This window comes from Oryx dammah, unplaced genomic scaffold, assembly GCF_014754425.2.
Source record: "Oryx dammah isolate SB20612 unplaced genomic scaffold, SCBI_Odam_1.1 HiC_scaffold_2, whole genome shotgun sequence".
NCBI lineage: Eukaryota > Metazoa > Chordata > Mammalia > Artiodactyla > Bovidae > Oryx > Oryx dammah.
Window position 1 is genome coordinate 46,503,838 of NW_024070186.1, and position 27,486 is coordinate 46,531,323.

At 38.5% G+C, this 27,486-nt stretch overlaps 1 protein-coding gene across 1 annotated transcript in view; it reads left to right on the forward strand.

Annotated features, from left to right (window-relative positions):
* Positions 1-27,486, forward strand: part of LEKR1 (leucine, glutamate and lysine rich 1) — a 227,900-nt gene that overhangs the window by 110,487 nt on the left and 89,927 nt on the right. Inside the window, exon 7 of the mRNA XM_040265281.1 lies at positions 24,881-24,962. Coding sequence (XP_040121215.1) covers positions 24,881-24,962 — 82 coding nt within the window. The remainder of the gene's footprint in view (positions 1-24,880; positions 24,963-27,486) is intronic.

Here is a 27,486-nt window from a genome sequence, read left to right on the forward strand (position 1 = left end):
CATCTATAAAATGGGAATATGATCAATTCAGTTTAGTCGCTCAGTCATGTCCGACTCTTTGCAGCACACCAGGCTTCTCTGTCCATCACCAACTCCTGGAGCTTTCCCAAACTCATGTTCATTAAGTCTGTGATGCCATCCAACCATCTTGTCCTCTGTCATCCCCTTCTCCTCCTGCCTTCAATCTTTCCCAGCATCAGTGGTCTTTTCTAATGAGTTGGCTGTTTGCAACAGGTGGCCAAAGTATTGGAGCTTCAGCTTCAGCATCAGTCCTTCCAGTGACTATTCAGGATTGATTCCCTTTAGGATGGAGTGGTTGGATCTCCTTGCAGTCCAAGGGACTCTCAAGAGTCTTCTCCAACACCACAGTCCAAAAGCATCAATTCTTTGGCACCCAGCTTTCTTTAAGGTCCAACTCTCACATCCATACATGACTACTGGATAAACCATAGCTTTGACTATATGGATCTTTGTCAGCAAAGTAGTGTCTCTGCTTTTTAATATAGTATCTGGGTTTGGCTCAGCTGGTGAAGAGTCCACCTGCAATGCGAGAGGCCTGGGTTCAATCCATGGGTTGGGAAGATTCCCTGGAAAAGGGAAGGGCTACCCACTCCAGTATTCTGGCCTGAAGAATTCCATGGACTGTATAGTCCATGGGATCGCAAAGAGTTGGACACAACTGAGAGACTTCAGTTTCTCTTTCACTAGGTTTTTCATAGCTTTTCTTCCAAGGAGCAAGTGTCTTTTAATTTCATGGCTGTAGTCACCATCTGCAGTGATTTTGGAGCCCAGAAAATAAAGTCTCTCACTGTTTCCATTGTTTCCTCATCTATTTGCCGTGAAGTGATGGGACTGGATGCCATGATCTTAGTTTTTTGAATGTTGCATTTTAAACCAGCTTTTTTACTCTCCTCTTTCACTTTCATCAAGAGGCTCTTTAGTTCCTCTTCACTTTCCTGCCATAGGGGTGATGTCATCTGCATGTTTGAGGTTATTGATACTTCTCCCGGTAATCTTGATTCCAGCTTGTAGCTTTCCTTAACTACCTTGTAGTGTTTAGAGAGTCAACAAGACAAAATGTAGGAACACAAAAGAACTGCACAAATAGAGAATATTAAACCACCATTTTAAAGTGGGTTTTCCTGGTGCGAAAGCAAACCAAATGTTTATATTTAGGATAAAAGTATTAGAATTTCCTTAAATACTCCTTTAATAACCAATGAAAACTATGAATTTTAATTTACTCAAAAATCTGCCTCCACTAATTTATTTTCAGTCAACACTGGCTACTTATAACAGCAGTTTGCCTGCTCTTAGAACACATTGCTGAAGAAGGGAGTGGCTGTGATTAATTCAGGAGTCATCTCATGCATGGCAGATGGAAGACTCTCTGAACAGAGTTCCACTGTGACCTTACCTGCAAGGCATGATTTTCAAAGGGAGTTCACTGTAGTGAACTGACCAGCCCTATGATTGCTTCTGAAGCCTTGAACTCCAGAAGGAATAACATAACCTTGTCTTCCAAAACAGGAGAAGTGCTGATTTTACAAACAGAAAACTAGGGAGGTTTAAAGTAATCCTTAGTTTTGCTAAATCCAACAGCTGTTTTTTCTTTAATGGAAAAAAAAATTGTTTCAAAACAGATTTTCTCAAAAAGAAGGAAGTAGGAGTAGAGGTAGGGAAGGAGGTAACACTTAAATCCTTTTTTAAAAATTTGTTTCCATTTTGGCTTATCATAGGATATTCCAACAGATCTTAAAAGAGGCTACCTTGACATTGGGATACTGTTTGGGATGCTTCTATACCCAGAAGCAGGGATTTCACACACACACACACCCACTTCCACAAAAAAATACATGGATAACCTACAGACTCTAGACAAGTTGCAAACCAGATGATCTCAACTAGAACCCAGAGAATTCTTATATAAAAACAGGTCACAACTGGAATATGGAGAGTAATAAAAGGGCCTGTTGTAGAAGCCACTTCATCTTTGATCACTGGAGTCTTAGAAGAAGTCTTTGTTTCCTTTGTTGTCTGCTCCTGACTTTGAGCTTTCCTATAAATATTATCTCTATTTTACATATTTTCTTCATTTTAAAAATGTTCAAATCTTAGAATTTTCTTCACTTCTCTTAGGCATCCACTCCTTAGGATGGTTATCTCTTCTCTGAGATTCCTTTCTCACCTTTGGGATAGCTGTTATTCTGGTTCATTCTCTAGTCATGTTTCACCTGTGCCAAGGCAACCTTCTTCCTCTCCCTCCTTCCCCTCCAGCATGATTTTTCTCTTTTAAGGCTAGATCTTAGCCTTGCCACTTTCTCTGACTTTTCTTTGACTGCACTATTGCCCTCAGGTCTTTGGGTTAAATTTAGACTTTTTTTTAAAATTTAATCCTGTGGACTCTGCCCTTTGCCTTAATTCCTAAATCTGCCTCTCTCAGAAAGATTAGCACCACTCATCCTTTTTGCATTATTGAAATATAATTGATGTATATAACATTGTGTTAGTTTCAAGTGTATGAAATAATGACTTGACAATTGCATACATTGTGAAATGGTCACCACAATGTTTAGGAACCATCTGTCCCCATGTAAAGTTAATACAATATTTTGTACCATCTTCCTTATGATGTATATTATAACCCATGACTTATTTATTATATAGCTGGAGATCTGTACCTCTTAATCTACTTCACCTATTTTCCTCTGGCAACCACCCATTTATTGTCTATGAATCTATTTTCATTTTATTTTTAACATTCTGCATATCTGTGAAATCATGTGTATTTGTCTTTGTCTCATTTATTTTACTTAGCATGTTTGGTTCAGTTGTGTCTGACTCTTTGCGATCCCATGGACTGTAGTCTGCCAGGATCCTCTGTCCATGGAATTCTCCATGCAAGAATATTGGAGTGGGTTGCCATTGCCTTCTCCAGGGGATCTTCCAGACCCAGGGATTGAACTGGGGTCTCCTGCATTGCAGGCAGATTCTTTACCATCTGATCCACCAGGGCTGCTGCTGCTGCTGCTAAGTTGCTTCAGTCGTGTCCAACTCTGTGCGACCCCATAGACGGTAGCCCACCAGACTTCCCGTCCCTGGGATTCTCCAGCCAAGAACACTAGAGTGAGTTGCCAATTCCTTCTCCAATGTATGAGAGTGAAAGGTGAAAGTGAAGTCACTCAGTCGTGTCCAACTCTGAGCGACCCCATGGACTGCAGCCTACCAGGCTCCTCCGTCCATGGGATTTTCCAGGCAAGAGTACTGGAGTGGGGTGCCATTGCCTTCTCCAGAGCCACCAGGGAAGCCCCCCTAAAACCATCTTTATTGTTGCAGTTGGCAAAATTTCATATTTTTATGACTGAGGAATGTATATATGTATATTTATATACCATACCTTTTTTATCCATTTATCTGTTGATCTAATGTGGTGTAGAATATTGATTGATTTGCAGATATTGAACCATCCTTGTACCTCTGGAATAAATCTGAATTGATTATAGTGTATTATCCTTTTAATATATTGTTGAATTTGGTTTGCTATATTTGTTGAGGATTCTTTTTTCTGTGTTTATCTGTAATATTGGCCTTAATTTTCATCTTTTTAATTTCTATTTTATTGTATTGATGGTATCTTTCTCTGGTTTTGGTAACAGGGTGATGCTGAGCTCCTAGAAAGAGTTTTGAAGCATTTCTTCTTCTCCAATTGTTGGCATCGTTTGAGAAGGATAGGTGTTATCTTTTTTTTTTTTTCCTAATGGTGTGTAGAATTTGCCTCTGAAGTCATCAGGTCCTGGAATTTTATTTACTGGGAGTATTTTTAATCACTGATTCAGTTTGATTACTGGTAACCAGTCTGTTCATATTTTCCATTTTATTGGTATGTAGTTGTTTGTAGTAATCCCTTATGATACTTTGTATATATTTGTGGTGTCAGTTGTAACTTTCATTTATGATTCCACTTTTTTGGGCCCTCTCTCTTTTCTCTAATGAATCTGGCTTATCAATTTTGTTTATCTTTTCAAAGAACCAGCTTTCTGTTTCATTGATCTTTTTGTTTTCTGATTTATATTTCTCTTATATCTCTCTGATCTTAATTATTTTTTTCCTTCTGGTAACTTTGGTTTTTGTATTCTCTTCTTTTTCTAGTTCTTTTAGGTGTAAGGTTCAGTTCAGTTCAGTTCAGTTGCTCAGTCGTGTCCGACTCTTTGCGATCCCATGAATTGCAGTACGCCAGGCCTCCCTGTCCATCAACATCTCCCGGAGTTCACTCAGACTCATGTCCATTGAGTCCGTGATGCCATCCAGCCATCTCATCCTTGGTCATCCCCTTCTCCTCCTGCCCCCAATCCCTCCCAGCATCAGAGTCTTTTCCAATGAGTCACCTCTTCTCATGAGGTGGCCAAAGTACTGGAGTTTCAGCTTTAGCATCATTCCTTCCAAAGAAATCCCAGGGTTGATCTCCTTCAGAATGAACCGGTTGGATCTCCTTGCAGTCCAAGGGACTCTCAAGAGTCTTCTCCAACACCACAGTTCAAAAGCATCAATTCTTCGGCGCTCAGCCTTCTTCACAGTCCAACTCTCACATCCATACATGACCACAGGAAAAACCATAGGCTTGACTAGATGGACCTTAGTTGGCAAAGTAATGTCTCTGCTTTTGAATATACTATCTAGGTTGGTCATAACTTTTCTTCCAAGGAGTAAGCATCTTTTAATTTCATGGCTGCAGTCACCATCTGCAGCCCCCCCAAAATAAAGTCTGACACTGTTTCCCCATCTATTTCCCATGAAGTGATGGGACCGGATGCCATGATCTTTGTTTTCTGAATGTTGAGCTTTCAGCCAACTTTTTCACTCTCCTCTTCACTTTCATCAGGAGGCTTTTTAGTTCCTCTTCACTTTCTGCCATAAGGGTGGTGTCATCTGCATATGTGAGGTTATTGATATTTCTCCCTGCAATCTTGATTCCAGCTTATGTTTCTTCCAGTCCAGCGTTTCTCATGATGTGCTCTGCATATAAGTTAAATAAGCAGGGTGACAATATACAGCCTTGATGTACTCCTTTTCCTATTTGGAACCAGTCTGTTGTTCCATATCCAGTTCTAACTGTTGCTTCTTGACCTGCATACAGATTTCTCAAGAGGCAGGTCAGGTGGTCTGGTATTCCCATCTCTTTCAGAATTTTCCACAGTATATTGTGATCCACACAGTCAAAGGCTTTGGCATAGTCAATAAAGCAGAAATAGATGTTTTTCTGAAACTCTCTTGCTTTTTCCATGATCCAGCAGATGTTGGCAATTTGATCTCTGGTTCCTCTGCCTTTTCTAAAACCAGCTTGAACATCAGGGAGTTCACGGTTCACGTATTGCTGAAGCCTGGCTTGGAGAATTTTGAGCATTACTTTACTAGCATGTGGGATGAGTGCAACTGTGCAGTAGTTTGAGCATTCTTTGGCATTGCCTTTCTTTGAAATTGGAATGAAAACTGACCTTTTCCAGTCCTGTGGCCACTGCTGAGTTTTCCAAATTTGCTGGCATATTGAGTGCAGCACTTTCACAGCATCATCTTTCAGGATTTGAAACAGCTCAACTGGAATTCCATCACTTCCACTAGCTTTGTTCATAGTGATGCTTTCTAAGGCCCACTTGACTTCACATTCCAAGATGTCTGGCTCTAGATTAGTGATCACATCGTCATGATTATCTGGGTCGTGAAGCTGTTTTTTGTACATTTCTTCTGTGTATTCTTGCCACCTCTTCTTAATATCTTCTGCTTCTGTTAGGTCCATACCATTTCTGTCCTTTCTTGTGCCCATCTTTGCATGAAATGTTCCCTTGATATCTCTAATTTTCTTAAAGAGATCTCTAGTCTTTCCCATTCTGTTGTTTTCCTCTATTTCTTTGTATTCATCGCTGAAGAAGGCTTTCTTATCTCTTCTTGCTATTCTTGTTGTAAGGTTAGTTTATTCATTTAAGATTTTTTTTTTTTGTTTCCTGAGGTAGGCTTGTTGCAGGATGAGGGACCCCTTCCAGGGCCTGAAATGGGCTCTTGTCTAACACTTGGAAATGAATTGTCCGAGGAGACACATGTGCTGACAAAGCAAGAGATTTTATTGGGAAAGGGCACCCGGGTGGAGAGCAGTAGGGTAAGGGAACCCAGGAGAACTGCTCTGCCGTGTGGCTTGCAACATTGGGTTTTATGGTGATGGTATTGGTTTCCGGGTGGTCTTTGGCCAATCATTCTAATTCAGAGTCTTTCCTGGTGGCACACACATCGCTCAGCCAAGAAGGATGCTAGTGAGAGGGATTCTGGGAAGTGGACGGACACACAGTGTCTCCTTTAGACTTTCCTGAACTCTTCCGGTTGGTGGTGGCTTATTAGTTTCGTATTCCTTATCAGGATCTCCTGTCATAAAACAACTCATGCAAATGGTTACTATGGTACCTGGCCAGGGTGGGTGGTTTCAATCAGTGTGCCTCCCCCAACAGGCTTGTACTACTATGAACTTCCTTCTTAGAATTGCTTTTGCTGCATCCTATAGACATTTCTATTTTCACTTGTTCCCAAGTATTTTTTGTCTGATTTCTTTAGTAATCCATTGATTGTTTAGTACCATATTGTTTAGCTTCCACATGTTCTGTGTTTTTGCATTTTTTTTTTTTTTTGCCTTATACTTGATTTCTAGTCTCATGATGTTGTGGTCAGAAAAGATGCTTGATGTGATTTCAATTTTCTTAAATGTGTTGAGACTTTTTGTGTGGCCTAGGATGTGATCTGATCTGGAGAACATTTCATGTGCACTTGAATTTGTATTCTGTATATTTCAAATGAAATATCTCTATATCCATCAATTCATTTAGTTTAATATGCTGTTAAAGCCAGCGTTTTCTCATTTATTTTTCTGTGTGGATGATCTATCCATTGTGTAAGTGGGGGTTTTAAGTTCCTTACTATCACTGTACTACTGTCTGTTTCTCCCTTTATGTCTACTAATATTGGCTTTATATATTTAGGTGCTCCTGTACTATATGTGCACAAACATATACACATACATATATAAACATATATATGTATATTTTAATGAGTATTTCAAGTTAATTATCTCTTAAGTTCAGTTCAATTCATTCAGTCACTCAGTCGTGTCCAACTCTTTGTGACCCCATGGACTGAAGCATGCCAGGTTTCCCTGTCCATCACCAATTCCCAGAGCTTACTCAAACTCATGTCCGTTGAGTTGGTGATGCAATCCAACCATCTCAACCTCTGTCATACACCTTTTCTCCTAACTTCAATCTTACCCAGCGTCGGGGTCTTTTCAAATGAGTCAGCTCTTCACATCAGGTTGCCAAAGTATTGAAGTTTTACCTTTAGCATCAGTCCTTCCATTGAATATTCAGGACTGATTTCCTTTATGATGGACTGGTTGGATCTCCTTGCTGTCCAAGGGACTCTCAGAGTCTTCTCCAACACCACAGTTCAAAAGCATCAATTCTTTGGCACTCAGCTTTCTTTGTAGTCCAACACTCACATCCATACATGACTACTAGAAAAACCATAGCTTTGACTAGATGGACCTTTGTTGGCTAAGTTATGTCCCTGCTTTTTAATATGCTGTCTAGGTTGGTCATAACTTTTCTTCCAAGGAGCAAGTGTCTTTTAATATCATGGCTGCAGTCACCATCTGCAGTGATTTTGGAGCCTCCCAAAATAAAGTCTCTCATTGTTTCCATTGTTTCCCCATCTATTTGCCATGTAGTGATGTGACTGCAGCCATGAAATTAAAAGACGCTTACTCCTTGGAAGAAAAGTTATGACCAACCTAGATAGTATATTCAAAAGCAGAGACATTACTTTGCCGACTAAGGTCTGTCTAGTCAAGGCTATGGTTTTTCCAGTAGTCATGTATGGATGTGAGAGTTGGACTGTGAAGAAGGCTGAGCACTGAAGAATTGATGCTTTTGAACTGTGATGTTGGAAAAGACTCTTGAGAGTCCCCTGGACTGCAAGGAAATCCAACCAGTCCATTCTGAAGGAGATCAACCCTGGGATTTCTTTGGAAGGAATGATGCTAAAGCTGAAACTCCAGTACTTTGGCCACCTCATGTGAAGAGTTGACTCATTGGAAAAGACCCTGATGCTGGGAGGGATTGGGGGCAGCAGGAGAAGGGGACGACCAAGGATGAGATGGCTGGATGGCATCATGGACTCAGACTTGAGTCTGAGTGAACTCCGGGAGTTGGTGATGGACAGGGAGGCCTGGTGTGCTGCAGTTCATGGGGTCGCAAAGAGTTGGACACAACTGAGTGACTGAACTGAACTGAACTGATGGGGCCAGATACCATGATCTTAGTTTTCTGAATGTCGAGTTTTAAGCCAGCTTTTTCACTCTCCTCTTTCACTTTTATCAAGAGATGCCGGGGTCCAGCCCCGGTGGATCCAGGGAATTTGAAGCAGGGACAGAGTTGGCGAGGAGAGACTTATTTATTAAAGATATAAAGAGAGATTAGAAAATAATAGTGTAGTAGGAAAATTAGTGGAGAAAAGAGGCTGAATAACTTGGTTTACGTGGAAACCAATAAAACTTTGAGACGAGTTTGCACCGTCTACGTTGGCCACCGGCACCCACTTGAATAGCTGAGGGTGCCCCACCTTGGGCTCCCTCTCACGTGGGTCTTAGAAGCCAGGGCAAATAAGTAGACATGGTGAGCCTCCATGCTCCAGATGGGAATTCCACCAGAAAAGGGAGAAAAGAACGACATTGGGGAGCCAAGCATCAGTGCCAGACCCACAACTTTATTTTCAAAAGCAGCTTATATACCCCAAGTTGTACATAAACAAATAATGGAATATGCAGTGTTATGCAGGGGCAGCAGTCCTGACCCTTATTGAGACCCGGCTTTCTTTTTGCATACCTTCCTGTATACAAAAGGTCTTAGGTGGTTTTACATCATCTTCTGGCCAGGGGGCCTGTTAACATTTTTATGGCTCTTTTCCTAGATAAATGTCTATCAGCCAGAAAACTCTTTTTCCCTTGAAGTGTTTTTTTTTTTTTAAATCTGCATCACCCTCAAAGTACTAAATAAAGTTACATTCCTGTAGAACAAAGGTGCAGTGGGTTATAACAAAGAAAGTGCTTAACTCAAAGATCTAATGTTGCTAATGCCAGGGCTACTACCTGTTTTTTCTACATACCAACTATATCAACAAATAAAAGATATGAAAACTTGGCAGCAAGTATTGGCTCAACAAATGAAACCCTTAATCAGTCCTGTTCTAATGATTTTGACTCCTCAGAAGCCCCTAAATTCCTAGGATGTTTAAAGCTTCCTGTGCCTCTCGTGGTTGGGAGGCCACAAACAATCACATGTGCCGCTGTAGGAGTCCTACAGGCAGGCTAGAAAGCCATCAGAGGGGTTTTTGGATTGAAACACTCTTATTATGCCCAGGAGATTTATTAACTGGAGTCCTAAGTTAACTCCTTTTCAGAAAGAGGTGGTGGGGGACAGCCCACCGTAATGTCAGAAGTATAGGTGAAAGGCATAATGCAGCAAGGCAGGCAAACTCTGGTTTTGGGGCAGATGCACGAGCAGATCCAGCGAGGCTCCCTTAAGGCCCAACTCGCCTTTGCCTGTCGGGCCCCTTAACCTCATGACCTTTGCCACCGGAGGGACTCCTCGTGCTGGCTCCTGGCAAAGAGGCTCTCTAGTTCTTCTTTGTTTTCTGCCAGAAGTGTGGTGTCATGTGCATGTCTGAGGTTATTGATATTTCTCCCAGAAATCTTGATTCCAGCTTGTGCTTCATACAGCCTGGCATTTTGCATGATATACTCTGCATCTAAGTTAAATAAGTAGGGTGACAATATACAGCCTTGATGTACTCCTTTCCCTATTTGGAACCAGTCTGTGGTTCCATGTCCAGTTCTAACTGTTGCTTCTTGACCTGCATACAGATTTCTCAGGAGGCAAGTCAGGTGGTCTGGTAGTCCCATCTTTTTAAGAACTGTCCACAGTTTGTTGTGATCCACACAAGTCAAAGGCTTTGGCATAGTCAATAAAGCAGAAGTAGATGTTTTTCTGGAATTTTCTCACTTTTTTGATGATCCGACAGATGTTGGTAATTTGATCTCTTGTTCCTCCGCCTTTTCTAAATCCATCTTGAACATCTGGAAGTTCACTGTTCATGTACTGTTGAAGCCTGGCTTGGAGAATTTGGAGCATTACTTTGCCAGCGTGTGGCAACAGAATGGTCTCTGTTCATTTCTAAGGCAAGCCATTCATTATCACGGTAATCCAAGGCTATGCCCTGACCAGTAAAGCTGAAGAAGGTGAAGTTAAATGGTTATATGAAGACCTAGAAGACCTTCTAGAACTAATACCCCAAGAAGATGTCCTTTTCATTATAGGGGACTGGAATGCAAAAGTAGAAAGTCAAGAAACACTTGTTACTCTGGGTATTTGCCAAGACAATTTTGGCCTTGGTGTACAGAATGAAGCAGGCTAAAGGCTAGTAGAGTTTTGCCAAGAGCACGCATTGGTCATAGAAAACACCCTCTTCCAGCAACACAAGAGAAGACTCTACACTTGGACATCAACAGAGGGGCAATACCGAAATTGGATTGATTATATTCTTTGCAGCCAAAAATGGAGAAGCTCCATACAGTCAGCAAAAACAAGACTGGGAGCTGACTGTGGCTCAGATCATGAACTCCTTATTGCCAAATTCAGACTTAAATTGAAGAAAGTAGGGAAAACCACTAGGCCATTCAAGTATGACTTGAATCAAATCCCTTATGATTATACAGTGGAAGTGACTAATAGATTCAAGGGATTAGATCTGATAGACAGAGTGCCTGAAGAACTATAGGCAGAGGTTCATGACATTGTACAGGAGACAGTGATCAAGACCATTCCCAAGAAAAAGAAATGCAAAAAGGCTAAGTGGTTGTCTGAGGAGGCCTTAAAAATAGCTGTGAAAAGAACAGAAATGAAAGGCAAAGGAGAAAAGGAAAGACACACCTATTTGAAAGCAGAATTACGAAGAATAGCAAGGAGAGATAAGAAAGCCTTCCTCAGTGATTAGTGCAAAGAAATAGACGGAAACAATAAAATGGGAAAGACTAGAGATCTCTTCAAGAAAATTAGAGCTACCAAGGGAGCACTTTATGCAAAGATGGGCTCAATAAAGGACAGAAAGGGTATGGACCTAACAGAAGCAGAAGATAACAAGAGGTAGCAAGAATACACAGAGCTATACAAAAAAGATCTTCATGACCCAGATAATCACAATGGTGTGATCACTCACCTAGAGCCAGACATCCTGGAATGCGAAGTCAAGTGGGCCTTAGGAAGGATCACTATGAACAAAACTAGTGGAGGTGATGGATTTCCAGCTGAGCTATTTCAAGTCGTAAAAGATGATGCTGTCAAAGTGTTACTCTCAATATGCCAGCAAATTTGGAAAACTCAGCAGTGGCCACAGGCCTGGACAAGGTTAGTTTTCATTCCAGTCCCAAAGAAAGGCAATGCCAAAGAATACTCAAACTACTACACAGTTGTACTCATCTCTTAAGTTCAGATGCATTCTAACAAGTGTATAGTTTCACCCCCCTACCACGTTTAATGTTTCTGATGTTGAATTTTTACATCTTTTGGATTTATGTATCCTTAATTATTTTTATTGTGGATATAGATGATTTTGCTACTTTTTTCTTTTAATCTTTCTATTAGTTTTATGAATGTTGGACCTACTGCCTTTATTATATGCTTGCCTTTACCAATGAGATTTTTAAATTTCTTTTACAATTTTATTATTTCTAGTTGCAGTCTTTTCTTTTCTATCAGAAAACTCCCTTTACTATTTCTTGAATAGCTGGTTTAGTTGTGCTGAGCTCATTCAGCTTTTGCTTAACTCTAGAATTATATCACCATTAAATCTGAATTATACCCTTGTTGGGTAAAGTATTGTTTCTGAGTTGTTTTTTTGTTTTGTTTTGTTTTCCAGCACTTTGGATATATTATACCACTCCTTTCTGGCCTACAAAGTTTATGCTAAAAAGTTAGCTGATGGTCTTATGGGCGTTCCCTTGTATGTAACTAACAGTTTTCCTCTTGCTACTTTTAATGTCTTTCTTTATCTTTAATTTTTGCCATCTTAATTATAATGTGCTTTGGTATGGACTTCTTTGGGTTGATCTTATTTGGCCTTCTCTTTACTTCCTGGACCTAGATGTCTTTTTCATTTCCCAGGTTATGAAAAATTCTAGCTATTATTTCTTGAAATAATTTTCTTCCCCTTTTTTTCTCTCTCTTCTCCTTTTGGGATCCCTATAATGCAAATGTTCATGCACTTGCTATTGTCACAGAGGTCTCTTAAACTACCCTCATTAAAACAGATGGATTTTTGTTTTGGTTTCTGTTTAGCTTGGGTGATTTCTATTTCTTTGACTTTCAGATTAATAACCTGTTCCTCTGTATCGTCTAATATGTTGTTGCTTACTTCTAATATATTTTTGTCAGTTATATTATTCTTTGGCTCTGTTTGGGTCTTCTTTTATATTTTCTAACTCTTTGGTAAACTTGTCTCGTGTTCATCCATCCTTCTCCCAAGTTCCTTAAGCATCTTTGTAATTGTTTTCCTTGAATTGTTTAGTGGGTAGATTTCTTATCACCATTTTGTTTAATTCTTTTTCCTCAGTTTTTTTCTTGTTACTCTGTTTGGAGAATATTCCTCTGTCTCCTAATTTGACCTAATTCTCTATGTTTTTTTTTTTTTTATATATATTATGTAGGCTGATTATATCTTCTGATTTAGGAGAAGTGGCCTTATGTATAAGATGTTCTATGGGGCCCAACAAGCACATTCTCCTCTGATCATGAAAGCTATACTCTGTATGGATACTCTTATGTGGACTGTGTGGGCCTTCTGTTGTGGCAGGGCTGACTACTGTGGGTGCGCTGGTAGTTGGGGCTGGCCACTGGCACTGTGGTGGAAAGGACTGGGTCCCAAAGCAGCTGACTGCCAGGCATGAGGAGCCCATGACACCAGGGCTGGTGTCAGTTTGCTGGTAAGTGGTTTAGCCCCCAGTACTAACAGTCTAGAGGAAGGACTCCAAAATGGTGCTTGCCAGTGTCCTTCTGGTAGAATAAACTCCCCCAAATGACTGCTTCTGATGTCTCTCTCTCCATGGGAAGCCCCATTTGCCTCCTGTATCTCCAGGAGGCTCTTTAAGATAAGCAAATAGGTCTGACACAGGCTCCTTTCAAACTCCTGGCTCTATACTGGGACTCATGGCATGTGTGATTTTGCATGCCCCATTTAAGAGAGGAGTCTCAGTTTCCTACAGCCATCCAGCATTTTCATATGCAAGCCCCACCAGCCTCCATTGTCAGATGTTCTGGGGACTCGTCTATCTGGTGTAGCACTCCCAGGCTGGGGAGCCTGATTTGGGTTTTAGACCTCTTGTTGCTTGGGGAAAAATTCTGCAATTGTTTTTATCCCCTCATTTGTGGGTCATCTACCTGAGGGTCTTGACTATTTTGTGTCTCTGCCCCTCCTATTTGTCTTATTATAGTTCCTTTATGTCTTTAGTTGTAGAAAATCTTTTGTTAGTCTTCAAGTCATTTTTGTAGATAGTTTCTCTGCAAACAGTCGTAATTTTGGTGTGCCCATGGATAGGAGGTGAGCTCAGGGTCCTACTCCACTATCTTAGCCACTCCTTACCCCCATTTATTCTTTCTTCAATTCTGTACTTGTGGCATAAGGTGATGCAATCCTCTTTCCTCTCCGCACTAACATAAGTAATCTTCTGCCCATCCAGTTGCCAATCATCTATTAATTTGGTCATTCAGCATTATTAAATAGCACCTGTGTCATTAAGTCTAGGCTTGATTAGGAACAGATCTTCTGTGTTATACATGGCTTCTATGCTAAGCATGATGCATTTTCAAGGAAGCTCCATCTGAGCAGTGAGAGGAAGGAATTATCCTCCGCCCTGTCCCTAATACCCACATGGACATACTCATGATAACACTTACAGTCAGTCACTCTTTCACACATAGCACTCTTTTACCCAGGTACACAGCATACCTAATGCTCATAGACATTTACAAATCATCCACATTATGGGCCAGTAGCATGGGTATTACTGACACTATCTGAGTTAAAAATAAATGATTCATCCCCCTTCCCCAGCCCATATTCAGTGTCTCACATCTTATGAGCATCTCTTTCCCACTAACTAAGCATTAACTACATGTCAAACACAGTGAAGCCACTGTGTACCCTCTTATTATCATCCTCCTGGGTTAACCCCTTTTTTAGTATCTCTAGTGTACAAATGAGATTACTAGGGTATAAAGGAACTAAGTTATTCACCCAAGACAACACAGCTACTAATCAGCAAATCGGAACCCAAGTCCAGAACTATGCTGCCAAAATTTGGGCTCTTAACCTTTGAATTCTACCACACATTGTTATCATTAATTTATACTTCAGAGAAAGCTACTTTATCAGGCTACTTCCAGTACTCTCAGTAAAAACAAGTTTCTGTAAGATGAAGGCAGAAGAGGTTCCAAGAATGGTAAACACCTGGTGGTGGAGTACACAAATGATCAATAGGTTATGAAATAGGTTATACGATGGGTATAGGAGAAGGCAGTGGCACCCCACTCTAGTACTCTTGCCTGGAAAATCCCATGGATGGAGGAGTCTGGTAGGCTGAAGTCCATGGGGTTGCTAAGAGTCAGACACGACTGAGAGACTTCACTTTCACTTTTCACTTTCATGCATTGGAGAAGGAAATGGCAACCCACTCCAGTGTTCTTGCCTGGAGAATCCCAGGGACGGGGGAGCCTGGTGGGCTGCCGTCTATGGGGTTAAACAGAGCTGGACACGACTGAAGCGACTTAGCAGCAGCAGCATAGGTATTATGTGACTCAGTGCTATGCTACTTTAATATGATTCTTTTATTCTCTTTTACCAAAATAATCCATATTCACTATTGATCAGGAAATTCCAATATTTGCATAGTATCATAAGCATTTGATGTATATCCTCCTAGATTTTATGTTTTAAATATATAAATTTTTATGAGTGGAATAAATTTTCAATCGCTCTCAATTTCTTCTATTATGAAATCTTTCCATGTCAAAAATATTCCGATATGGGATGAATCATAATTTTTAATCATATCTTATTTTTGTACAGTTGTTTCACTTTTTTCTGTTAAAATGATATTGTGATAAATAACACCATACCTAAGTCTTTTCACATGTACGTTAGTGTTGCTTTCCCTTGCTTCATTCTTAAAATTACAAAATGTTTTGGTTTTGTGCTTCTTACCTTTAAGTTACATAATTGTGGGGTAGAATTTTTAAATGCAATTAGTACCAATTAGTTTTGTAGCATGAAAGATTCTTTTGAAGAAATTCTTGCCCTGTGCCTATTTTATGGCCATCCCACCACAAGGAAAAATGGCACAGCAAAGAGAATCAGTACCCTGTGAGCCTGAAGATGTATTCCATCTCCTTCCCAGTTTGCATAGAATCAGTGCTGCACACAGGAATCTCTCCAGGCATTCTGATTGGAAAATATACCAATTGATGAAAGAAAGTTGATGTTTATATGATTATGTGACTTTATTTGAAAATTTCTTAAATATTTTTAGATTTAAACTTCTCTAGGTTCCATTTACTTTATTAATAACCCTGTCTTCTTCTTTTTTATCCTGTAAATGTTTCCAGCTAATATTCTGTTCAATATAAGTCCCTGTCCTTCTTACTTCACTCTAGTCTATCCATATCTATTACTAATATATTTGTCTTGAAAAATTTCATTATTTCATATACAAAATAATATATAAATACATATATAAAATGTATAATACATAAAATAATGAGATATAATTTTGTGAATTTATTTATACAAATTTATCAGAAAACATAATAGTGTTCTGTTGTATTCAGAAGTTCCTAAATCATGAGGATTGCCAGTTGATAAAGAGTGGTTAAATGATTTAACCAGGGTAAAAAATAGAATTTAAGACTCCTTCCATGATTTGTTATATTTTATAAGCCTCTACTAATGACAATTATTTTTATATTTGACTAGTCTTCAGAATAAAAATACAGTGGAGGTTTATAAGCACTTTTTTGCATTCTGAAGCAAATTCTTGATCCTTAGTATTAGACTAAAATTATTTCCAAATTTTAAATATTTGATTATCTCCGAAGCTTGATTTCATCTACTCTCTCCTCCCCACACACACCCAGATAAATAGTTTTCTGATTTTAATATAACTACTTCTGGACCAAATTATAACTTTGTAGCTGAAAAGCCACACCTGTTCTATCATCTGATTTATAAAAATCTCCAAATGTTATTTCAGTCCCTTCTGGTATTATGCAGAAAATGTTAATGTACTTCAAGTATACTGTTTCAAAATAGATGTGAATCAAACCTCTGAAATACAGCCTCTAAAATGAACTTTCCAAGTGGCTGTACTCACCATCTGAGCTTTATAAAATATTTGCTTAAATTAAAAGATGTTAATGTGCAATTGGTATAGTTGAATGCTCATTAAAGAACTTTCTTTTATTATTGGTATACATTCTTACATCTGTAAAGGTTTTCTCTGTTAATACTCATTAAAAAAATTAAGTGAAATACTACTTTTGTGAAGCTCTATGCTCAAACTGTGGTACAATAATATATATATATGACATCTAAATGCAGCATACTGATTGTGTTCATTCACATCAGTTACATCTGATCAGAAATCCCACAATTTCAGCCACATAATTAACTGAAAATCTAACTCAATAAAGTCATTTAAAATGGTAGGAAAATAAAACAGGTTCAAGTTTAAAAGAGTTACTGATTTGTCATTTAAAACATAATTTATCATTCATGAAGGAAAATGAGGCATTTGATTATAATTTCTCTAAGGACAAGGAAATATATCTTATTGATAGGTAGTCAATAAGAGTCTATTGAAATAAAATAACATATTTATAAGAAAGTTACACTTTAATGCCAAGATACATATTAAGTATTACCATTGAAAACTGCACGACTCTTTCAGTTCCATCCACTTTAATCTTAGATACATAATTTTAAAGGCTTATTTGCTGGAATTCTTATTTCTAGTATCTCCAAAATTTCATTCTTTCAACAGTAATTTTTTGAGCACCTTCTTTGTTTCAGACACTATGAGTATGAAAGATAAGGTTCCTGCGCTCATGGAACTTACATTATAGTTAGTTTACATTGGGAAGATTAAATGAGGTATAATGCACTTAGAATGTACTCTTGCCTGGAAAATCCCATGGACAGAGGGGTCTGGTAAGCTGCAGTCCATGGGGTCGCTAAGAGTCGGACACGACTGAGTGACTTCACTTTCAATTTTCACTTTCATGCATTGGAGAAGGAAATGGCAACCCACTCCAGTGTTCTTGCCTGGAGAAACCCACGGACGGCGGAGCCTGGTGGGCTGCCATCTATGGGGTCGCACAGTCGGAGATGACTGAAGCAACTTAGCAGCAGTGCACTTAGAATGTAGTGTCTGGCACATGGATTCATCTCGTTCGGGTTCTCTGTGCTCTTTGTACTTGGATATCTATTTCCTTCTTCAGGTTAGAGAAGTTTTCAACTGTAATTTCATTAAATACATTGTCCCCCTTTCTCTTTCTCTTCTCCTTCTGTGACCCCCTATAATGCAAATGTTAGTACACTTGATATTGTCCAAGGTCTCTTAAAACTATTGTCATTTTTTAAGATGTGTTTTTCTTTCTGCTGTTTTGAATGGGTGATTTCCACTGTTCTATCTTTCAGACTGCTTATGCAGTCTATATCCCATAATTTTGCCATTATTTCCTTCTAGTATATTTTTCATTTTAGTTATTATATTCTTCAGCTCTGACAGGTTGTCATATTTTCTAGTTCTTTTGTTGAAGTTCTATGTTAGTCTATTTTTTTCTGAAGTTCAGTTAACATTCTTATTACTATTGCTTTGAATTTTTATCAGGTAATTATCTGTTTTATTAGGGGTTTTGAGGGGTTTTTATCTTGTTCTTTCATTTGAAGGATATTCCTTTGTCTTCTCGTTCTGTTTAAATTTCTCTGTTTTCCGTTATGAGATTAGGTGAACCACTTACCTATCCTGATCTTGAAGGCATATTGTCATGTGTGAGTGTCCCTATGCAGTTTGCATGTGCCCAGTGGCTTTGCTAGGAGGGCCAGGTCTGAAATGAGCACAGGCCAGATCTTGCCCCAAGGTGTAATGGCAGCTTCCACTGGTGGAAGGTCATGCTGGATTTGGACGGGATAGGACTGGAACCAGGGGTGAGCCAGGGCTCTTCCTAGGCCCCATGGAAGCCAGTATCCTATGGGGGCAGGGCCAGGGCCTAATGGACTAGAGCACAAGCCCCAAGGGTATTCCGCTTCTCCCTCCTGGGATAGCAGTCTCCAATTTAGGTGGGTGCATGGCTGAGGAATTCAGCCTGCACTTGTGAGGTGGTTCCACTTTTCCCCGGGTATGCACACCTTGGTTAGAGGCTTGGTTGAGCATAGCAGGGTCAAGTCACACTGCTGAGCTAGTCCTACTCCTTCCCAAGTTGTGTTCTCGAGGGCATGCTATGATTGTAGTTGCCACTGTGGAACTGGTTCTGCTCCTGCCTGAGTGTCAGGGTCCTTGTGCTCTGCCATCTTGTTCCCACCTCCAGTAAGAAGCTTTTGTTGCAGGATTATTTGTTGTGACATACTGGGCTTCCCTTGTGGCTCAGCTGGTAAAGAGTCCGCCTGCATTGTGGGAGACCTGGGTTTGATCCCTGGGTTGGGAAGATCCCTTGGGGAAGGGAAAGGCTACCCACTCCAGGATTCTGGCCCAGAGAATTCCACGGACTGTATAGTCCATGGGGTCACAAAGAGTCAGACATGACTGAGCAACTTTCACTACTGGGCAAGCAACTTAGATTTCATCACTATTGGACTAGATCAGTAAAATTTGGTACATGCACACAATTAAATATTATATATCAGTCAAAAAGGAATAAATTTTATCTGTGTATAGCTACCTCAATAGGTCTCAAAATGTAGCAAAACCAATAAGAATTAAGATGAAATTTATAGCTTTACATCATTAGTGTAGTTTTTTAAAACACCTGCAAAAAGTACTATTTTTCACACATTAAGTACAGATTAGAAGGCAAACATTAAATTCATAAGTGTGGGTACCCTCTAATTAAATTCAAATAAATGTCCCAATATCTTAAAACAAAAGCAAAATAAAAAATCTTTTCTTGTTACCATATCCCCTTCAACTGCAATTGAATTTCTCTCCTCCCTATTCACCAAACCAGTGAACCAAACCTTCCTATTCACAAAACCAGTTGCTTTTGGTTTCAACCTCATCCTGCACCCCCACCAAGTTCTAGCCATCTTGTGTTCTTTTGTACCTTGGACACACAGAACTGAGTTGATTAGACTTCTTAGTACAGAACATGCTATCCTTGACCTGTACAAGCAAGAACCATCCCTAAAGAATAAATCTATAAAATATGTCAAACACCAAAAAATACAGTGAATAATACAACAAATATGTGTGAATTCATCACCTGTATTTTACAAGTTTTAACATTTTGTCATAGTTAACTTTGTAGATTATTTTTTAAGTATATAGTTAAAACCTTCATATTTACCCTTCCCTGTACAAAGATAACCACTGATGACACCAGGTCCAACTGTAGGAACAAGGTTCACAGGTTAAGAAGTGATGAGATTCAGAGCAGAAGTAGGGGGCAAGGGGTGGCCTTACTACCACTCCCCATGATGATAACCAGTAGTTATGTAGTGCCCACTATGTGTCTGGCACTCATTTCCTCTTTACCTATATGAAGTCACATAATTCCCAGAACAATCATATGCTATAATAACCATTTTATAGATCAGGAAACTAAAATACCTGAAGTCGCTTAGTTTACAAGGAGCAGAGCCAGGATTTGAAGTTAGGCAGGTGGCTTTAGCATTCATGCACTCCACCTCTCTGTTATCCTGTCTTAGGAGTGTATTCAGAGTAGTAAGTTTTTGTATTTCCTTTTCTTCAATTGTCTCTACCATTTAAACAAACAAACTATATGTGTATATATATATATTCCACATTTTCATTTAAAAAAATTCTCCTAGATCTGGATCTCTGGGTGCCAGCTCTCCTGCCTGTTTGTTCTTCTGTTCTGCTACTTGAACCTGGAATCATTTTCCTTCATATTGTATTTTGAATCAGATTTTAAATTCCTTTTGTGTGTATTTTCTTTATCCAGAAAGTTTTAAGCTTGAAATATCTCTCCACTATAAAAGTTTTGTTTATTGTTTTCTCAAACATTATGCTTACTTAATATACTCTCCAAATGACTATAAAGTTTTATATCCTGCTATAAAATAGCTAACTATGGATACCTTTGTATCTGTAGATTCTAGAAACCTTTTGGAATAATAGGATTCTCTTAAATGACTAGTTACCCCAGATCTGATGCCTGTGTAATGCTATCTAGCAAGGAGCTGTCTTCGTATGAAGAGAGGATGAGAGCTCCTTTTTGTCTTGTTCACTTAAAATCATTTGCTTTTTATTTAATATTTCCAAAGAATGCAGTTACCTTATAGTAGAATTTGCTGTGTAAATTTTGGATTGTTTCCATGGGTTCTGCCTTACATCTGCATGGTGTTTAAAAACAATGCTTCCTTTCTTTTTGTAGGCATTCAGGGCCTTTTGCCTCATAATCCAACGACATGCTGAATAACAGAAAATTGAAGTTGAGTTTATCTGACTATAGAGAAGGACTACACAGAACAATACGTCTATTTAAGAACTCCTTATCTCAAGGACTGAAGGAGCTGTCTTATGCAGGTGGCTCTGCTGCTAAGCCTAACTATGTGTCTTTATTTATTAAGGACAGGAACTGGGCACTCTGCTTCCAGAAACAAAAAGACCCCACTGATCTATCAAAACCAACAATAAACCAATAGGATGCATACACCTCATTCAGAACAGTAACAATATGTTCTTTGTATTTTTAAAATAATTCTTATTATTTTTTTATTATAGAAAATTTAACCAAGTTTTTTAAAAAGCTATGAAAATGTATTAACCAACTCCTAAGTATATACTGGTGGGCTGCTTACATTATAGATTATTCAGAATGAATCTTTTTTTCTTGATTCTATGTGGTATCTTCTCTCCTTAAGTAAAATGCTTTATTCATTGACATTACTTATATTTCTACCTAAATTTCTAGTGGTTTCTTTGTTTTAAAGTAATAAAACATTTATTTACTTTCTCTGTTTTTACTCAGAGGTGCTGTAAATATCTAGTGAATAATCTGAAGGAACTGGCTTCCCTGCTCATTGGGTACTGTGATTTAAAGACTGAGATAAGCTATGTTTATCTTGAAATAGGGAGAAAGGGAGATTTAGATGGGTATGTAGAGAGAAGAATATTGGAAAGCATAATAGCTTTTCCTTTCTTGATTTGAGTCATGACTGTGTCACTTATTTTCCTCTAAATCTAATAAGTTCTAGAACTTTGATGCACAAGTATATCTAATTGTGATCCTAAGAATACTCTTCAATGCTATAAAAATGGGTTTTGAATTAGCTATCATTTTTACTGTCTGCTAAATTATCTACCAGTTATCAAGTAATTGAGAATTAACTGCATAAAATTCATATATCAGGTACCAATTCTTTAGAATTCATTTTTAAGATAATAAGTTCTTCCTCTTAGCAATAGCTGCATTTAGAAGTAATAATATAGAATTTATCATGTGGGCTCAGTTCCATGCTTCATCTCATTTAGGATTATATCCTGACAAAAGCATCAAGGGACATTTAATAGACTTCGCTGGTGTCTCAGATGGTAAAGAATTTGTCTGCAATGCAGGAGACTTGCATTTGGTCCCTGAGTAAGGAAGATCTCCTGGAGAAGGGAATGGCAACCCACTCCAGTATTCTTGCCTGGAGAATTCCATGGACAGAAGAGCCTGGCAAGCTGTAGTCCATGGGGTCATGAAGAGTTAGACACATCAGTACTGTAGGCAGTCACAATGATACTGTATTTGTCTTAATGACTTTCATCAATTATATTAACTTTTAAACTTTCAAAAATTAAAATCCAAATCACCTCTTGGAATTGGACATTACACTAATTTAGCACCTATTTTATGTAGTAATAAATAATATTTTTCATTTACCTTAAAGATTCTAGGATATGCTAAACAAATATATGGCCATACTGACCACATTTTCATGGACAAATGTCATATCACCTTGAAGCTTATATTTTTGATGGTCCATGTAAGAGAGAAAGATCAAGACTTTGGGATGAGGCCAACCTTAGTTGAATCACAGGATCACTTCTAAATAGCTCTGTGACTTTTTATGTTAGTTAATTACTCTGATTCTTAGAACTTTCTGGTAAAAATAAAATGTATATCTGTTTTTCATGATAGTTGTGACTATGAATTAAATGATATAGGAGAGAGCATCCTGCACAGCACCTGGAACAGTATACCATCAACAAATGTCAACTTTCCTCCTTATTCTTCAGAGGATGGGCAGAAATGTTTTAGCTGTGCCTGTGTGAATAGAACCCTCTGTAAGCCCACATGTTTTTAATAATAAAGTAACACATTATGTATATTCTTTAGAGATTGCCTTGTTTCAAAAGATTACACTCAAAACTAAACTCTATGTGTATGTTATTTTATCTTTTCTCTCATATAATGATATCACTTGGTAAGTGGAAAAGATATACCACACAAATACTATCTATCGAGTCCATGTTGAATTATTTATTTAAATAAGGAGCTGTACTCAAATAAATCCTGTACCCAAGTTTAAAATCCTGTCAGTTTGACTGCTAGCTAAAGCATTTACTCACTGTAAGACACTAAGCAAGATAATCAGAGATCTCATTTTTCATTATCTGAAAAATGGGGCTATTTGCATTTATGTGGCAGTTTGAGGGATAATATTAACATATGTGAACATGCTGGATAAACATTAAAATTTATACCAATACATAGTGAATTCTAATTAAAACATTTGTTTAGAGTGAATTTATTTTCTGATTTAAGGAACTGGCTCATCTTCATAAAACAAAGTTAAGAAGGCAGATTAAAGATACATATAGAAATGTTATATATTTGTATAGATGCATAAGCTAGATTCAAGATAGGCAGGAGAAACATCAACAACCTCAGATATGTGGATGATACCACTCTTAACGGGAAAGCAAAGAGGAACTAAAGAGCCTCTTGATGAGGGTGAAGGAGGAGAGTGAAAGAGCCAGCTTAAAACTAAATATTAAAACAACTAAGATCATGGTATCTGGTTCCATTACTTCATGGCAAACATAAGGGAAAAGGAGGAAGTAGTGACAGATTTCTTCTTGGGCTCTAAAATCAGTGCAGATAGTGACTGCAGCCATGAAATCACACAGGAAAGCGATGACAAACCTAGACAGTGTGCTGAAAAGCAGAGACATTACCCTGCTGACAAAGGTCCATATAGTCAAAGCTATAGTCTTCCCAGTGGTCACATTTGGATGTGAGAGCTGAACCATAAAGAAGGCAGAGTGCCAAAGAATTGATGCCTTCGAACTGGAGAAGACTCCTGAGAGTCCCTTGGACAGCAAGGAGATCAAACCAGTCAATCTGAAGGGAAAAAAAATCCTGACTACTCATGGATTGATGCTGAAGCTGAAGCCCCAGTATTTTGGTCACCTGATATGAACAGCTGATTCACTGGAAAAGTCCCTGATGCTGGGAAAGACTGAAAGCAGAAAGAGAAGAGGGTGTCAAAGGATAAGATGGCTGGATGGCATCACCGATGCAATGGACATGAACTTGGGCAAACTTCGGAAGATGGTGAAAGACAGGGGGGTCTGGTGTGCTGCAGTTCATGGGGTCTCAAAGAGTCAGACATGACTGGGTGACTGAATAACAACATGGGTGCATAAAGATTTTAAAGTTTATTATTAAAATACGTGATTAAAACACCTGAATAGATGTAACAAAAATTTTATAAATTCCAGTGTTTTTAAAATTATTTTCTTCATAGAAATCATTTAGTCCACCCATGTAAATTTGTTTTCCACCCCATATCCAAAAAGAATACCAAGAGCTGTTATTGAGTGTAGGGTTCAGGCCTTAGTCCATACACACAGACTATTGGTGGGACTCAGGTCATTCAAGCCCTGTGTTCTTTCTGCTCTAGTTTCAGTTCTGTATCCATACATGTGAGATGTGGCTACCTGAATAATCTTCCTCAAACATTACTTGAATTCCCCAATTCAAGACTCTATGGAAGCCAATTTCCTGCTTGTATTTTCTTGGCTTTGAAAGTCATTAAAATGCCTATTAGATGCTGCCCAGAGTTAACAGATTCTTTACCAGAAGCCTTGCACATGGTTTATATATTTTGGTTCTTACTGAGAGGCCTCAGCAATACTTCTCAGTTCCAGATTGCAAGAGTGAGCTTAGACAGTCAAGTGTTTCAGAAGTGAGTCACATGATCAAAAATTCATATGTATGCTGCAACATAAATTGCCTTTGAAAACAGTAAAATTTAGCCAATTAGCTGTTAGAAAATTAGCATGATGTTAGGGGCAGAAAGAGGCTAATAAATGGAGTCTATCAAAACCCAGTAATTCTGTTAAGTTTCAGAGTACAGATGAGTATGGTAATCCAAGTAAAAATGGAATAAACAACTGCATTATTCTTCAGGAGCTGACTGGCAACTCTAGAAGAATGTGTTTGTTTTTTTTTTCTATAAAAATATCTGGACACTTAAAATATACTAATCAGAAGGATACATTATGTCATTCCAGATTTACAGTATCAAGTAGAAGCACTTGGGCTAAAACTTCAGAAGGCAGTGACTGAGATGGACAACTACAAAGAAAAGCTCAAGTAAGATGGTGAATATTGAACAACCTACAAGAATTTAGAAAGACCCTCATGTATTCTCTGTGACCTGAGACAGTAATTTGGTTGTGTGGGTATGGTCTACTGCTATTTTTCTCACTTTTATGGCTTATATTGAAGGACCTGTACATGTCCAGGGAAAGTATTAAAGTTTTCCCTGTTTATTCAAATGTAGCAACTTAATATTCTCTGAATTTTTCTCTTTTCATCTATTTATTATCTGTCCAGAAGAAACAACATTGAAGTTGTTTCTTAAAACTATCAATTTTAGATTCAAAAAGACAGTTGGTACTGCTGCTAAGTCGCTTCAGTCGTATCCGACTCTGTGCGACCCCATAGACGGCAGCCCACCAGGCTCCCCCGTCCCTGGGATTCTCCAGGCAAGAACACTAGAGTGGGTTGCCATTTCCTTCTCCAATGCATGAAAGTGAAAAGTGAAAGTGAAGTCGCTCAGTCTCGACTCTTAGCGACCCCATGGACTGAAGCCTACTAGGCTCCTCTGTCCATGGGATTTTCTAGGCAAGAGTACTGGAGTGGGGTGCCATTGAGTATCTTTGAAATTCTGGAGTGCTTGTGCATTACATAAGTGAGAAAGAAAATATTAGAAAACAAATGATAAGACAATGCCTTTGTGAAATATCCAGAACAATATTTCTTTTTAAAATGATTTTATTTCAGAAATTTCAAATATTATAGTATAAATATTTGTGTTCAATTGCTCAGTCATGTTCAACTCTTTCCGACACTTTGGACTGTAGCCTGCCAGGCTCCTTTGTCCATGGGATTTTCAGACAAAACTGGAGTGAGTTGCAATTTCCTCATCCAGGGAATCTTCCCAACCTAGGGATTGAACCCACATTTCCTACTTCTCCTGCATTGCAGGCAGATTCTTTACAGCTGAGCCATCAGGGAAGCCCGTAGTATAAATATAGTACATCTATAATTATAAAAAGAATTTATATAATCTTTGAAATGTAAGTAAATTTTTTACTTTGTGGTATATGATCTGGTAGCTTTGGTTTTCAGTTCCTATATTTTAGAAGGATGAGCCTCATAAGAAATATAAATATTTAGAATGCTTAGCAACTGAATGTTGTGTTGACCTTGAACTACTCCTAAGAAAAATGTGTTCAACAAAATTCCTAACAAGGAAGAACAAATTTAAAAAATACTCTATCAAATTAATGTATTCTTTGACTATTTGCAGCAAAATAATTTATTTTCAAAAGTCAAAACCAAATATTCATGATTTACAACACTGTGGTCAATATTGCAGTAAATAATAGTTCAATTCTCTGTGTATGATGGCTGCGGTTGAAGGAATGAGAGGACAAGTGGTACTAGCATGACTCACTGGGCCCAGCGTGGAACTTTCTGATGAGAAGAAACATGAAAAAGAGAAACAAGATGGGAATTGCCAGTAAAAAATCATTAGTTTCCACCCTCTAGTAACATCAAAGGGTGGAATCATTAGTTTCTACCCTCTAGTAACATCAGGGAAGAGGGTACTGACCACATGAATGTCTGATCTGGAGGGCTGCCAAGTCTGGCCACAACCCATTTAATATTAATACATGCCTTGTGATATTTTTTGTTAGTTAATTTTTAATATAATTTATAATATGAGTGCTGAGAAATGATAAGAGTCAAAGGAGACTGAAGTTGGAGGAAGGGAATACTACATCACTAAAGTCAATCAAATGAATTACCTGGAGGAAGTCACTATACAATTGCAAAAATGGTGATGCTGTTGTTTCAGTTTATAACAAACCTGGTTCTTCCTATATGAGAACTTCTTTTTTTTCTCTCTCTACTGTTATTTATTTTTATTTTATTTTTTAATATAAATTTATTTATTTTAATTGGAGGCTAATTACTTTACAATATTGTATTGGTTTTGCCATACATCAACATGAATCTGCCACAGGTGTACACGTGTTCTCCATCCTGAACTCCCCTCCTACCTCCCTCTCCATACCATCCCTCTGGGTCATCCCAGTGCACCAGCCCCAAGCATCCTATATCATGCATCGAGCCTGGACTGGCGATTCGTTTCACATATGATATTATACATGTTTCAATGACATTCTCCCAAATCATCCCACCCCCACCCTCTCCCACGGAGTCCAAAATACTGTTCTATACATCTGTGTCTCTTTTGCTTTCTTGCATACAGGGTTATCAGTACCATCTTTCTAAATTTGATATATATGCATTAGTACACTGTATTGGTGTTTTTCTTTCTGGCTTACTTCACTCTGTATAATAGGCTCCAGTTTCATCCACCTCATTAGAACTGATTCAAATGTATTCTTTTTAATGGCTGAGTAAGACTCCATTGTGTATATGTACCACAGCTTTCTTATCCATTCGTCTGCTGATGGACGTCTAGGTTGCTTCCATGTCCTGGCTATTATAAACAGTGCTGCAATGAACATTGGGGTACACGTGTCTCTTTCAATTCTGGTTTCCTCGGTGTGTATGTCCAGCAGTGGGATTGTTGGGTCGT